General features: G+C 42.5%; 1 protein-coding gene across 1 annotated transcript in view; it reads right to left on the minus strand.

Annotated features, from left to right (window-relative positions):
• TMEM26 (transmembrane protein 26) overlaps positions 1-15565 on the minus strand; it is a 463214-nt gene that overhangs the window by 79889 nt on the left and 367760 nt on the right. The window contains exon 4 of the mRNA XM_086920080.1: positions 4944-5164. Coding sequence (XP_086776206.1) covers positions 4944-5164 — 221 coding nt within the window. The remainder of the gene's footprint in view (positions 1-4943; positions 5165-15565) is intronic.

Below are 15565 nucleotides of genomic sequence, written 5' to 3' on the forward strand. Positions count from 1 at the left end.
ACATCTCAAATGACATCACTGATGACATCACTGATGAAATCTCAAATGACATCACTGATGACATCACTGATGACATCTCAAATGACATCACTGATGACATCACTGATGACATCTCATTTGACATTACTGATCACATCACTGATGACATCATTCAAGTGATAATACGGTGAACCTCTACAGACTCTAATATAATCTTAGATACACTCAAAGTAAACAGACACTCACAGACTGTCACTCATCCATGGAGTTACTCACACACCTAGTCAGTCATGCAAAGAATCAATCACACTTCCATTTCCTCAACTATACAGTTATACACACCTTACTTATTCAAACATATACTAACACATATTTACTCTGTTATACAATCCCTGATACAAGTTCACAATGATCCATACAGCCACTCACACATTCACTGGCTCTTATGCACAGTTATTTATATATGTCAACTCTCATATGTACTGTGTTTTATATATGTACTTACTTTGACATGTAGCACTGAGATATCCATTCACTCACTAATACACTAATGCACACAGTCAACCGCCCATACAGCTGTTTCCACATGCACTTTTGAACCCATACATCTAGTGAATCAACTGCTCACAAATCTATGCACATAGTCACACACCTCAAAGCCACCCACACACACACTCACTCTCCCATACAAATACTTGGGCAACCAATCAATAACCCATATACTTAATCATAAAGCTACTGATCAACATATGCAGCAGTTTACAGAACAACAGATATAATGATGCACAAATTAAGACAGTTTAGTCACTAACCCATGCACTCAGTGAGACACATTTAATCACTCACTCATACAGTCAGTAATGCACCTACTAAATCCTTCATCCAGACACTTATACATCCACTCATTCTTCAATATGTCAGACATATTTTGACTTTTCAGAAACATACAGTCACTGGATGTTGTCATCAGTGATGTCATCAGTGATGTCATTTGAGATGTCATCAGTGATGTCATCAGTGATGTCATCAGTGATGTCACTGATCATGTCATGAATGATGTAATATGTGACATGATCAGCAGTGGATTGCGGGTGCGCGATATATAGTTAGTGCAACTAACTATACATGAAATTTCAATGGTTTTGTGTGAGTAAAATAAGGTTTTGTAAATGTTAATTCCCAACTATATATGGTCTATAACCCATGGTTTTTTCAGTGAATATATATATGTATATATATATATATATATATATATATATATATATATATATATATATATATATATATATATATATATATATATATATATATATATATATATATATATAATGCCATGAACAATGCAATATGTGAGGGCTCAAGCAGTGCATTGCTGAGGCACAAGTTATAGTTGGCTCAATAAAAGATTAATTGTGATTTTCAGCATTTTGTTTTTGTCCTTAGACATTTGTTTTTATCTTAATTCAACATCAAACTATAACTTTCATGCGTGCTGCTTCATGCAGCACATATGTAAGTGACAAAATGGCATTTTTTAAAAAGTTTGTTTATGTGCAGTGTTAGAACTGGGGGTCTCTAGTTGGCAGGGGTAGGTACCACTGTCCAAATAGGGACCCTTGCTTCTAGTCAGGGTAAGGAGGAAACCCTCTGAGATAACCCCTGCTCACCCCCTTGGTAGTTTGGCACGAGCAGTCTAGGCTTATCAAAGGCAATGTGTAAAATATTTGTACCACAACTCACAGTAACACAGTGAAAACACCATCCAACTGACTCCACAACAGTTTAGAAAAATAAAGGTATTTAATCTAAACTACACAAGACCAAAATGACAAAAATCCAACATACACAGTTCAAGAATATGGTTGCAAAAGAGTTCTCAATGTTAGTGTTAAAATAAACCACAGTTGCGTGAAAAGTCCACAGTAGCGTCACGTTTAGCCAACAGTACCTTTAAATGCGACAAAGTTCCAATACAGAAGTTGTTGCGGTGGAAAAGAAGCGATGCGCTACTCCTAAAACCCTGGGGAGGCGTTAACGACAATTCCGCTGGATGTAGCGGCGTGTAGCAACGAATCCGATCTGTATGGGGATGAAGGCGATGACTTGTATGGATTCTGGTGAGGAGGTTCCGTAGGAAAATGCTCGCAAAGGCATGATGCGATGATTCTCGGGGCTGCCACGATCCCCGGGGCGACAATGCGCGATCCAGCGGCGATCTTCCTCTCGCAGCTCCTCAATGCGATGGCTATGCGACGATTCTCGCAGCGACGTGATGCAGTGATCTCCCCCAGTGGCGACAGGCTCAGCGATGATTCTTGCAGTGGCGGAAATCTTCCCGCTAACGAAGGGTGCGACGTCTTCAGGCAGCGGCGACAGGCGCTGCAATGATTTCGGTCCTCGTAGCGGTGGCAATTTTCTCGCTCAGCTTGGTTTGCGACAAAACTTGCAGAAAGTTCTTTAAAAGCTTAGTTTCCAGCTTCCCAACACAGGTACACCTTCCAGAGGCACCACACAAGGGCCAAGCATTTCAGGAAGGACAGAACTTTCTCAATAGAGTTCAGGAAAGCTGGGGGTGAAGTCTTTTTGTTCCTGGGACTTCATAACAGGGAGCCAGCTCCTTGACAGCAAAGCAACAGCAGGTCAGTACAGCAGAGCAACAGCAGGTCAGTCTTCCTTCTTCAGTTTCAGCTTTCTCCTTGGCAGAGGTTCCTTCTTGATTCTAGGATGATCTAATGTTCTGTAGTCAGGGGTCCTGTACTTATACCCCTAAAAGTCTTTGTTCCCTTTGTGCAGGAGGGCTCTGAGACCAGTCTGAACCAGTTCTGGGTGTTCCTTGAGCACTTTGTTTTCCTGGCTTCTTCTTTCCTTTCAGAGTGAGGGGCAGGGTCGTCAGCCGTCCAGCAGGAGGTGGAGCTAGCATTGTGGAAGGCAGGCACAGCCCTATTCAGGCCCAGGTGCAATCCCCTCCCACCACTCAAGATGCAGATGCCGTCATTCAGCCTAGGGCTGACTCAGCCAGCCTCCTGGGGAATCCCCAGTCCCTGTCACTCTCAAACCAGACAGTCAATTCACAAACAAGCCAAGGCACACAGAAAGGTCAGACAAGAGAACAGCAATTTTCTAAAAGTGCTTTTCTCAAACACAGGAGTTAAAAACCACCTTTCCTAAAGGATGTGTTATTAAATTCTGAGTTCAGGGATACCAGACTTCTATGTCCTACCTTGCTCCCATGGGAAGATATGCTGGTAGCCACTGTAGCCAGCATCCCCCATGATAGCCTATGGAGCAAGATAGCCTTACAATAGTGAAAAACGAAAATGGCTGTAATTAACTACCAGAGCATGTCTCCTGCACAAGTACATGCTCTACCTTTCACATACACTGCACCCTGCCTAAGGGGGTACCTTGGGCCTTCCATAGGGGTGACCAATGTGCACAGAAAGGGAAGGGTTAGGCCTGGTCAGTGGGGACACTGACCAGGAGGACTTGGCAGTTCACAGACTGCACACAGGCGCTGCGGTGGCAGACCTGAGACACCATTTTAGGGCTACTCATGTGGGTGGCACAATCAGTGCTGCAGGCCCATTAGTAGCAGTTGCCATCACCAGCCGTGCCAATCATGTATATCCAATCACAATAACAATTTCTACAGGGAGCACTTACACTCTGACACTGTTCAGCAGTGGCAGAGTGTCCAAAGCATCTAAACCAGTAACAACGAAATCCAGCACAGTATCTAAAATACAGGAGGTAGAGGCAAAAAGATAGGGGGAAACCACGCCAAGGATGCCAGGTCTAACATGCAGGAAGGGATACCTTTACCTACACATAAACAAACAATGGCATTTTGCTTTTTCCTTGTGTGCTGCACAAGTCATCACACATGGAAAAAGCAAAAATGAGGAGAAATAATGCATTTCTCCTCGTTTCGCCATCTTAAGACCAGTTTTTACCTGGTCTTAACTTTGGCGCTGCCTCCTATGTACGCCACCCTTGTACATGGGGGCAGCACCAAAATGAATGGGTGTTGTAGTGGAACGCCCACCACATCACCCACTGCCCACCCCTTTCACGCTAAGCATAGCGTGAAAGGGGGCCTTATGTACAAGGCAGAGTTAAGCCATGTAAGGCGTTTAACGCTGCCTTGTACAAAAGGCACAGCCCCTATCGCCACCACAACATCAATATAGGTGACTTTCTGTTGGTGATAGGTTCTTGTGTATATGCCCCTGAGTTCTTAAGGTTAATTTGTGCTCAGGGAGTGTACCTTTCACTGAGTGGCATAAGCTCCAGTCACAGCTGCTACCTGGAGCAGCAGTGGAAGGGTGGAGGCTGAAGGGGCGGGAGGCAGATCGGGTAAAAAAAACACTTACCTCCCGGCTGCCGCCTCTCCTACATCCGCTTTCGAGCTTCTAGGAAGACACAGGAAGCAGGAAGCACCAGGGATCCCACACTCCCTGCAGCCAATCGCAACACTGCAATGCAGCATAGTGATTGGTCTGTGCGCTGTGACTCAGCACTCAGTCAGGGGATGGAGTGGTGGGTATGTTTCCATCCATGCTGTAAAGCAGCCTGCATGGAGAACAGGAAAAGTGCGCATGAGAGGGCCAGCCAAACAGTCATGGCACACTTAGGAGTATTCTACCACTCCTCCTCTGCTCTGCAGCCCTGCCCACCCCCTCAGCAAGCTGACGCAGCAGGAAGACCGAATAAAATGATATTAACGTTAAGTTATTATCATTTTATTTTTTCCTTTCTTTTGCTGCTTCAAGGCAGCGGGGCGATGCTGCTCCGCCTTAACGGACTAGCCACCACTGATAAATTCTAGTAAAATCTTTTTTTGTTAAAATGTGTGTAATAAATCAGCAGCTCAGCTGCATTCTAGCACATTGTTATTAAGAGCATCCTTTAGAGACCAGTCTGCGGGCCTGCATTTTTTACATGTATGCTGAGGTATAACTTACCTTACATCTGCTAGTTCAAGAGTCTCACTGCAGAATTCAAGGATATCTGCTGCAGTCCCCACGAATAGCAGTAGAAGCTGGGACAGCTGCTCACGGGTGGTGCCAGCATCAGTGGGCAAGAACCATTTGCCGATGACCAGGAGAAGCAGGAAGGTCTGGTGCAGCGCTAATGTCCATACAGTGTTGCACACTGAGGCTAGTGTGCTCACTAAAGCTACAGCCTGTTTGTGAAAAAACAGAAACACCATGCAGTAAAGTCATTAACTGCTGACCTTTCAATGATGATATAGATACATATTTGATTACATTTTTTTGTTTCCAAATACATATAAAGATTAATTACTAGAATGAGATTGTACCAATTAATCACCAATGAAAATGAATCTGTGCTTGAAGTACTGTGCTACCACCTCAAAAGCACGTTTTACCTGAGTGTTTTAACATGTGCACAATCAAAACTGCTTCTTAGGAAATGATCACACTTGGCTACAGATTTCAGATATCTTATAAGACAGAGATATTCTATAAGAGCCTAACTGTGAAAACAGGTTCTTCCGCTAAGGTTCCATTACATGACATTTGGATGAAAAATCACATTATGCATACTTAATTTGGAGGAGAAGAGAGAACAGTATTCCCATAAACAGAGACACAAGTAGAAGCACCACAGATTCAGCCTCCCAACGAAAACATAAAACGTATGCGTAGTGGGCAGGGCTGAGGGGGAGGTCTTGTGTGGTGAAGTACCTAAGAGGCACTTTTGCCCTCACCCTGTCCCCAAACAGGGACTGAAGTGATGTCCTGGGGTGTTTTCAAACCCCTTGAAAGACCTAGGCAGTTCAAAGCCTCTGAAAACGAACTGGAAATCCATTGTTTACAGTGGTTTTCAGGTTGTTTCCCTACCACCATGTACTATCAGCTCCATACCATGTGACTGTGTAATGGAAGCTGACATTGTGTGTAACACCATGCACCATATGAGTTGGCAGGTCTGCAGATTACGTAGAAGTAGTGGCGCTTAACTCAGCGACATCCCACTGGGCAAAGCCGAGAGCCTGCTAGCAGCAGGATGTAAACCCTTAGACTTAAGTTTTAGGAATGATGGAAGCTGATCCAATGTTCATTCGTTGAATTGTTTATTCATGAAACGTGGATGCTTTATATCCAAATTAAATCAATGGACTGTAAATCAACCCATATATCCGTTTCTACATATCTGCCGATGCATTTCGGGCGGATCGCCCTTCGTCAGGGGAAGTATCTATAAAGTTATTCAGTGGTCTGCAGATTACAACACACTTATATGTTCCACTCTCCCATGCATGCACTTAAGAGAGTGATACACATGTCTGATTATTTACTGGTAATTTGCATTACTCCAAATCTAAGACTTCCTTGTCACAATCCTGGAGTCCCTCCTGCCCTGATCCCAAACACAGGGAGGTTTTTGTATGTATCAGGTAGATGGAGGGGTATCAATCAGTTTTATAGGACAGGAAGAGGAGGAACCACAAATAGGAGGACGTTTTATAAGAGAAAAAATGGTTTAATGTATTTGCAAGCTTAGGCAAACCTTTCTTATGTGTTTGAGGCAAGACTCACCTTGTTAGGACCAGGAAAAGGAAGACGGATGAGGAGGTAATGATCCATAGACTGTGAATTCTGGGGAAAATAACAGCACAGAGGCATAGAAAGGAGTTTGTTTTAATGAAGCAAGACATGCTTAGGAGTTAATCTGTACATTCACAGAGTAAATCACTCCAGCTCTTGGCTTTGTCTCATCCAGCATCATCATGTTTTACCATCCCATGGTCTCCAGCATGATATAACTGACTCAAAATGGGGAAGAGCATTCAGGTACCTCTACATGAGAGAAGTCAGGTTTACACACATCAACCATCCTTTAAGCTTCCCTCTTGCTCTATCAAACCTATACCCACTCCAACTTGAAAGGTCTTTGAGATATTATTGAGGGAATTAACTTAAGCATTACCACTTGCCAATTGTGAGGCCCTTACCATAATTAGCCAGATTTAGGTGTGGAGATACTCTGAACAGGAATCACCAATCACAGCTTCTGTCGCCACATAAAAATCTGGCCAGGGCAGGGACTGGGCTGTACCTGTGAAAGCGCCCCTGATCCCTGTACGGCGGTTTTACTAGGTGCAGACCTGCATCTAGTAATAGTAAAACTAGGCGTGGTGTTTTCCGATTCAGTGCTTATCACCACAGTTATTTAAGAGTCACTAGATGCCTCAGAAAAGCTGTAGCGCCTACTTCAGTAAAGGTCTTATGAAATTCTATCTTTTAATATTAGGTAAAGGTGATGAAAAGGCAGCATCTATTTCCCTTTCACCTGGAGGGAGTGCTTCATCACAGCTGCTGTCTGAAGGACAGTCTGGAAAACCAAGATCTCCTAAGACCACCATCGCAGTACCCCCCTCCACCCATCTTGTGTGCATGACTTGAGGGCCTAGAAGGGAGCCAGCATGCCTCTTCAACTAGAATGCCATCCTCACAAACCCGTGGAAAAACAACTACTGTATCACCTCTGTTATTGACTGGTTTGGAGGCACTGAGGGAAACCCACATTGTAGTCTCTATTCTTGCATAGCCCAAGTCTAACCATTTCCCCTCAAGAGACATCAGTGCTCCTGCACAATTCTCCTGCCTTTTGCTTGCTTATCTCTTGTTTGAATCCTCTTCATTCAGATTTCGTGATAATACAACTGACCATCCAGTTCACCACTCTAGTCCTTGTTTACCTGCTGTTGTCGGTATTGACAATGAAGAAATGCTTCCCTTTTTAAGTTGTTTGCTCAATATTGAGACAGCTTTTTCTGGGCCCACTTGCTTACCATTAATCCTCTAACAGATCTTTCTATATGACTGAGAGGTGATGGGAGTTAGCATTAGCATCAATCAAAATTCAATTAACAGTGCAACCCATTTGGCTGCACAATGAAGACCCGGAATCGGTAGCTTGGATTATGAAGATGTATTATAAATTTAAAATTAGGTTTAAATACACAACTCACAGCACAATTTTATAAAGGTACAGAATACCAACAGGGAAGTCCAACTTCCTGACGAAGTTTAGTTGCACCAGAATTAAACAGACAAGAAATTAATTCACTGCAATACAGAATAATAATCAAAGCTGCTGATGCTCAGCGAAAAGTTTCAAGTTTTGTGGTCTATGCATAGGTAAATCTAGAAGCAAAGCAATTAAGGTCCAGACAAGGAAGATGGTGTTTTTAGTATAAAGTATCTGAAAAATCAGGGAATTCAATATAGGAAATCAAAGTTGAGCAAGTAAAATTAAATCTAGAAGGTGTCAGCATTTCAGAAGATCGGTCAAGAGCCTTCTAAGGATCAGAGAGAAATGTGTCAGCCTAAGCCACACTTAGGAAGGGATCAGATAGACATTGAGGTCTAAACCTCTAAAGGGCAGAGATGGTTCAAAAGAGACCTCCTACAGAATCTCCGGAAAATGGGGTTCTAAAGTCTGGAGAGGGATCTTGAAGCCTTCCAGGAATGGCTAACTGAAAGGCTCGATGATCTTGCTCCTCTCTCAATCCCCCCTTCATCTGTTAAGCGCTGCTCGGCTCCTTGGTTTTCGAAGTCACTTGCTTTGGCACGCCGTAATTGTAAGTTAGCCGAAAGGCTCTGGCGGAAGCATTATGACCAAGAAGCTAAGTCTGCCTATAAACTATCTATTAAATCTTACCATTCTGACATTCTTGAGGCCAAAAAGAACTATTTTGCAGATAGAATTGAGTCTGCGTCAAATTCCAGTAAAGAAATCTTTACCATTGTTAAAGAGTTTATCTCTCCCAAATCCAGCATAGCTCAGCATAAGTTCTCAGAACCTTGGGTAAAGGAGCTGGCCATCTTTTTCAATACAAAAATCAAATCAATTCAAGAATCTTTTCCCCCAGCTACCCCTAATGCATCATTGCACGATTCCAATCTGACGTCTTTATCTCCTGATTCTAGCCCCATTCTATCGGAGTTTCCTCCTTTATTGGAATCTAATTCCCTGGATCTTTTACTCAGGATTAAATCGGGCTCCCCGCTTGACCCGTGTCCGGCGAGCTTTTTAGCTAGGAACGCCAAAATTCTGAATTCCTTAATCTCCCCTATCCTGAATCTTTCTTTGTCCTCTGGCATGGTTCCACCAGCCTGGAAGAAGGCTATGGTTGTCCCCCTTCTAAAAAAACCAGGCCTCGATCCAGAGATACATGCAAACTACAGGCCCATATCCCTCCTGCCCAGTCTGGCTAAGATCGTCGAGAAGCACGTTCATTCTGTGCTTTCTTCCTTTCTTGAAGACCATGGGTTACTCCATTCTACCCAATCTGGCTTCCGCTCCAACTTGAGCACTGAGACCGCTCTTTTGGAAGTTAACGAAGCCATTAAGGAAGTGCTCGACGCAGGTGGAAGAGCAATGCTGGTGTTGTTGGATTTGTCGGCGGCCTTCGACACCGTCCCGCATGAGGCCCTCTTGAGAAGACTTCACGAGATCGGTCTCAGAGGGACGGTGTTGAGCTGGCTGAGATCTTACCTAGCGGGTCGTCGATAAGTGGTCTGGGCCCCCCCGTACTCCGCCGAGGTGCCGCCTATGGATGTCGGAGTCCCACAAGGGTCGGTGCTGAGCCCGACCCTTTTTAACATCTTCATGACTCCTTTGGCGGTACTGGCGGAGTCAATGGGTGCCCAGATCATATCTTACGCTGACGACACCCAGCTCCTCTTCAGCTGCAAGAAGGGCATGGAGTTCGACGGGGAGAGCATCCGTGGTTGCCTTGGGGCTGTCTTCAACTGGTTTCAGGGAAGCAGCCTCAAGTGCAACCCAGATAAATCTGAGGTGCTCTTCTTCGGCTGTCAGGCAGAACCACCTTGGCAGGAATGGTGGCCGGTTTGCATGTCCCCCCCTTCCTCCTCATCCTTGGTCGCTAAAAACCCTGGGGTAAAAATTGATAACACCCTTGCCTTGAAAACACAGATCACAGGCCTTACGGGCACCTGTTTTGGTCTATTAAAAATGATGCGCAAATTCCTTCCTATGCTCCCTTTGGCCCACAGGAAGCTGACAGTTCAAGCTTTGATCTGTTCCAGGCTTGACTATTCAAATATCCTCTACTTGGGATTGCCAGACTATCTCTTGCACAAACTCCAGGTTGTCCAAAATTCTGCGGCAAGAGCCATCTTCGGCCTACCCCGGCATGCCAGATCATCTGAGTTGCTCTCCTCCCTGCACTGGCTTCCTATTAAGAAGCGTATCATATTCAAAGCACTTACTCTGACCCATAAGACACTCCATCGGGTAGGGGCCTCATACATTCAGAAACGGATTTCTTTCTACAAGCCCACCAGATCTCTCAGGTCGGAAAATCTTGGCCTGGCAATTGTACCTCCTATTAAGAAAGTCAGAATAGGTGGACGTTCTTTTAAATATCTCGCCCCCACATTATGGAACTCCCTTCCCGTTGATCTCCGCCATACTCCCAATTTGTTTGCCTTCAGAAAGGCCTTGAAAACCTGTCTTTTTCATTAGTAACTCTGCTTTGTTTCTGTTGTCCTTCTTCTTTCTTTCAGTAATGGGTCAGAAAGCGCCGGGACACTCCTTGGAGTAGCCGTGCGCTATATAAGTCACCCATTAACATAACATAAGGGTGATACTTTATAACACATAAAGTCCACTAGGTAACACCCCCTTTGCACACATCATCGGAGTCCATTGTTTTAGTCCGGTTCCCAGGTAGCAAATGGCTACATCAGGAAAAGTCACACACTACATAGCCTACACATCTGGGGGTTTGAAATTGCTAGTGTATTAATTGGTCCAAAAAAACCCCAACACTATTGATTTGTAGCTCTTTAACCCCTTCGATGCTCATGACGAGCTCAGCTCGTCATGAGGTACACCTCTCGTGTGCTCATGACGAGCTGAGCTCGTCATGAAAAAGGGGATTCAAGAACTTTCAGCACAGGAGGGGAAAACCATCAGCAGTGATGGTGTTAACAACCAGTGTGTTGCTCACTATTTGGGACTTAAGTGTGCCATCCCCTCATTCTAACTGCTGGGGTGATTTGTCACTACCCTCAAGATGGACACCTCCAATAAATTACTTACAAGAAAATTACTAGGGAAATGGAGAGCTCTAAAAAGATATGAAGTTATGTGTTTAATGGTATACAGAAACACCACCAAAAAAGGTTGACATACTTTTAAAACAATATAGTTCAGCCTTGCACATTAATTATTTTTTGCTATCTGGTAATTGCCTAACACCATAATATGTCATATATTGATTGTGCGGCTTCTTTCTGATCATTAAAGAGCCAGTTTTACTGTTGATTTTAATAGGAATCCCATTATGGACAAAAGGTATATGTGACCCTTTGATAACTCCTTGATTGCTTCTGTAGATCTTATAATGGAAATAGGTGAAGAAGTAGATCAATACCATAGAAAATAATGTTGTATCAGCCAGGAAGACTCTAGATTTAAAGGCATTTATGTAGTAATAAGAAGTGAGATCGTGGTCTTCAGTGTCAACAGTTGAGCAGGGGATGCTCATGGTACAATGATCGTGCACTGTGCATTATTAGAGCTACAATATGCAAATGAAAAATAAATAATACATAAATGAATACCTATAAAGAGTTATAGTTTGGTGAATCAGCAATAAGTAGAACGTAATTAAGGAAAATGAAAAGATTTTTATACAGAATGAGAATTGAAAAACTATGATATATTTTGTCTAAAGTTTTGAAGGGAGAGAAAAATGGGACATTGTATTATGGTCGGTTAGGAAGTAACACAAAGAGAACAAGTTAGATGTAAAAGACTCACAAGTGAAGAGTACAGGTGATTAAAAAATAGCTGCCTAACAACTTCTTACATTACAACAAAAAATTGTATAAAAAATTATACCAAGACGGTAATATGACATTGAAATAAATAAAAATAATGTAGTTGGTGGGATTAAGGATCCCTAAAATAAATCCAGCTGTATATAAGAGAATTATGAGTTTAAATTTATTGAATTTTGAGAAGTCAAGTTTAAATTATCCTACAATAAATGCTGCTGGCTATGTTAGAATTATCATCAAATTTTGAAGAACAGGATTAAATGAAATTAAATACAATTAAATAGGTCTTAGAACCACACTAATGCCCTGAAGGGTATCCTGGCGCTGGACAAACAACTGTATGAAAAATCCTTAGTCAGACATTACAGTAATAGATGGAAAGGGAATAGAAGACTAGACTTATATAGAGGAGAGCAGCCATGTATTAAGCAGCTTCCTAAAAGTAAATAATTTTCTTCTAATCTCTAATTGAGTGGAATCCAGTTCCATGCTCTGGCAGCTAAGATAGTAAAGCATCTTCTTCCTCTAGTAGCCAGTCTGAGGGGTCAATTAGGATGGCGGACAGACAAAGTCCGTCCGCCATCCTGTCGGGGGAAGGGACCATCCGCCACAGGTGCTGAGGTCCCGTGCCTCGAAATAGGATGCACCCGCCAAAGTGGCGGGTGCATCCTGCATTTTTAACATTGCGGCTGCAATGCAAAAAATGCATGTTGTGCTTTTCAAACCACAACATGACAGGCACCGTGTGGTGCCTGCCATGTTGGATTTTGAAACGCAGGGGGTACCATAGGCACAGATAGACACCGCCACCATATTAGACCTTTTCCGCCGCGGTCGCAAAGCGACCGCGGTGGAAAAGCAGCAGGCGGTCTTTCCGTTCTGAGTTGAATGTGACACCCACATTCATTGCCACAGTGGTGTGGGGATGGAGTTTAACAAGTTCATCGGGCCATGAATCTGCAGCAGAATTATTTTTATTTCAACTGAACAGCGAATTTCCGTTTTATCAATATTGCATTTTAAATGATTGCTTTTCATTCAGGCAATGATTCGGGTGGGACAGGTTTCTAAATTAACTTTTGAGCCTAGATCATTTTTATCGAAGGATAATAGCAATTTGGTGTCATCTGCATAAGAAAGGACTGTGATGCCAAAAGATCAAATAAGTATGACCAAAGGGGTCACTTAGACATTGAACAAGGTTGGCTCAAGGAAGCACCCAGAGAAGCTGCATATCTAAACATACTGCCTCCTGAACTGAAGTGCCCAAGTGTGACTTCCTGTTTCCTATTCAAGGGAAAATTTTAGAACCATTTTAAGACATTGCTGCAAATTTCAAGCTTGGCAAGGCACTGGAGCAGCAGCATGTGCGACAGTGTTGAATGTTGTCAGCAGATCCAGCAAAAGCAGCAAGGCGTTCCAACCCTTGCCTCATGGTATTTTGATAGATTCCGAAACTTCCACAAGGGCTGACGCCATGCCAAGGTCTGAAGTGGAACTCTAATGTGTGGAGTACAATAAACTGATCTAGATATTCAATCATTTGTATGCTCATTAATTGTTTGACGAGTTTGGAAGGGGCGAGGAGTAGAGGAATAGGCCTAAAATTGGCTAAGTTATTAGGATCAGAAAAATATTTTTTCAACAATGGCTTTTTGACATAGCTTGCTTCCATAATCCTGGCACCTGAGCTCTAATAAGGGAGTAATTAAAAAGTGAGTTAAAAATAGGATTAATGATGCTAAGAGATTTACCCAGAATTGCTGGTGGACATGGGTCAAAAGAGGTCCCAGGGTTACAGCTCTACATGGCCAGTTCCGATTGCTGTAGCGTAATTGGTTTGCATTCGGCAAGTGTGCTGTTAACTCTTGAAAGGGTTTATACTGTTTGTACATTATTCTCAGACTCATCCACCTCACTTCGACATTCTGCTCAAAGAAATTACACAGCCTGTCATACAACTGTTGTAAGGGCAGTATTTCCATGGTACAAACAGTGGGATATAAAAAACTACTCTGCAATGTGAAAAGTCTCATAAACCGCATTCTTAGCCTTATCTATTTTGGTATCCAACACATTTCTATTGCATCACTTTATGGATTCATAATATTTCTTAATTGCTGCTTTTTTTATAGCCTTGTCGTCTGGGAGATAGTGAATTCTGCTAGCCATTCTTTCCAATGTTTTACAGTAAGATTTCTCACTAGCCCAAGGTACATTGGGTGGTGGAACTTTCCAATCATATTTGATATATGTGGATTAGAAGGAAACTTTTACAACCTAAGAAAAACCATAGAGCGAGTTATTTTAGTTCTAACCATTATTAAATATTATTAGATATTAAATACTATTAAATATTTGTCAAGATACTTGCAAATTAGACATTAAGAGGTGCTAGTTGGTTATTTAATATATATCAAACTTTCTTACTACAGGTGAGGCTGCTCGCAGCCAATACATATTACCTGATACTTAGGCTGAAAAGGTTCTGGTGCAAACTATGTTATTTTAATTAGAAAAGAGAATGACTTGGCGAAGTGGGAGAAAACATTAAAAAATTATGTAATGTGTGCCGTTTCCTACCTATTTAATCAAGTTAGTATGACACTGTCAGAATTCCAAAGCAGAAATATTGTCAAAGGGGTGCTTTTCAGGGTATATTGAGACCACTAGGATATCTAGGGCCCGATGTAGGAGCCTTAATACCGGTCGGAAACGGCCGATTTCGGCCGTTTCCGACCGATAATAGGCTTTTGAGATGTAGGGGACCTTTTTGTAAAGAATCGGTAATTTTACCGAATCGGTAAAATTGCCGATTCGGTAAAATACCGATTCGGTAATTTTACCGAATCTGTAAATTCCACATGTAGGTGGCACTGCAAACAGTGCCACAGGCCTTTAGGAGTCGGTATTTTACCACCCAATCAAATTGGGTGGTAAAATACCGAATCCAGGTGTGCATGCACATCTGTGCATGCACAACTGGGCCATGTGACACACAGACATGCCCTTAGGGCATGTATGTGTGCCACATGGCACACATGCCTGTAATCGGTGTGCCAGAGGGTGTCAAAGTGCACATTTCGGTATTTACCGATTTGGTAAATACCGATTCGGTAATGCCCATTGATTCCTATGGGCTTCAATGCCCATAGGAATCAATGGGCATTACCGATTCGGTATTTACCGAATCGGTAAATACCGATTCCTTCCGATTCGGTAATTTTTAAAATAAAATTACCTACATCTGCCCTCATCTTTTTTACCACTTCTTAAATACCGATTCGGTATGAATCGGTATTTAAGAAGTGGTAAAAAAGATTTACCTACATCGGGCCCCAAATGTCCTTAATTGTATTTACTGCTTTTATTAAATCCCTGACTCTGGAAATTAAAAAACTGCAAGAGTTGGATAGTTTTGATAATGATAGTGTATGTACTACAATATACGCTAATAATGTTGTACTGCTCCTGAAATATGATAGCACAAACCTATATCCTTTCAAAATGTTTCCTGCTTGTGTAAAGTTGACCAGGTGTAAACTAAATACTGCAAAAAGTGATCTTTTATAGGTGAACACAATCCAGAATATTATTCCTGAACAGTAAAGGAAAACAATTTGGTTAGGCTCAACATGGTATCTGATATTAAGGTTTTAGTGAGGTTGGGTCATTTTATGATCTAAAATATAGACCTTTGACGATTAAAGTAACTTTTTTTAGATCAAGGATGCAGATGA

Source organism: Lissotriton vulgaris, chromosome 5 (assembly GCF_964263255.1).
Source record: "Lissotriton vulgaris chromosome 5, aLisVul1.2, whole genome shotgun sequence".
Classification (NCBI taxonomy): domain Eukaryota; kingdom Metazoa; phylum Chordata; class Amphibia; order Caudata; family Salamandridae; genus Lissotriton; species Lissotriton vulgaris.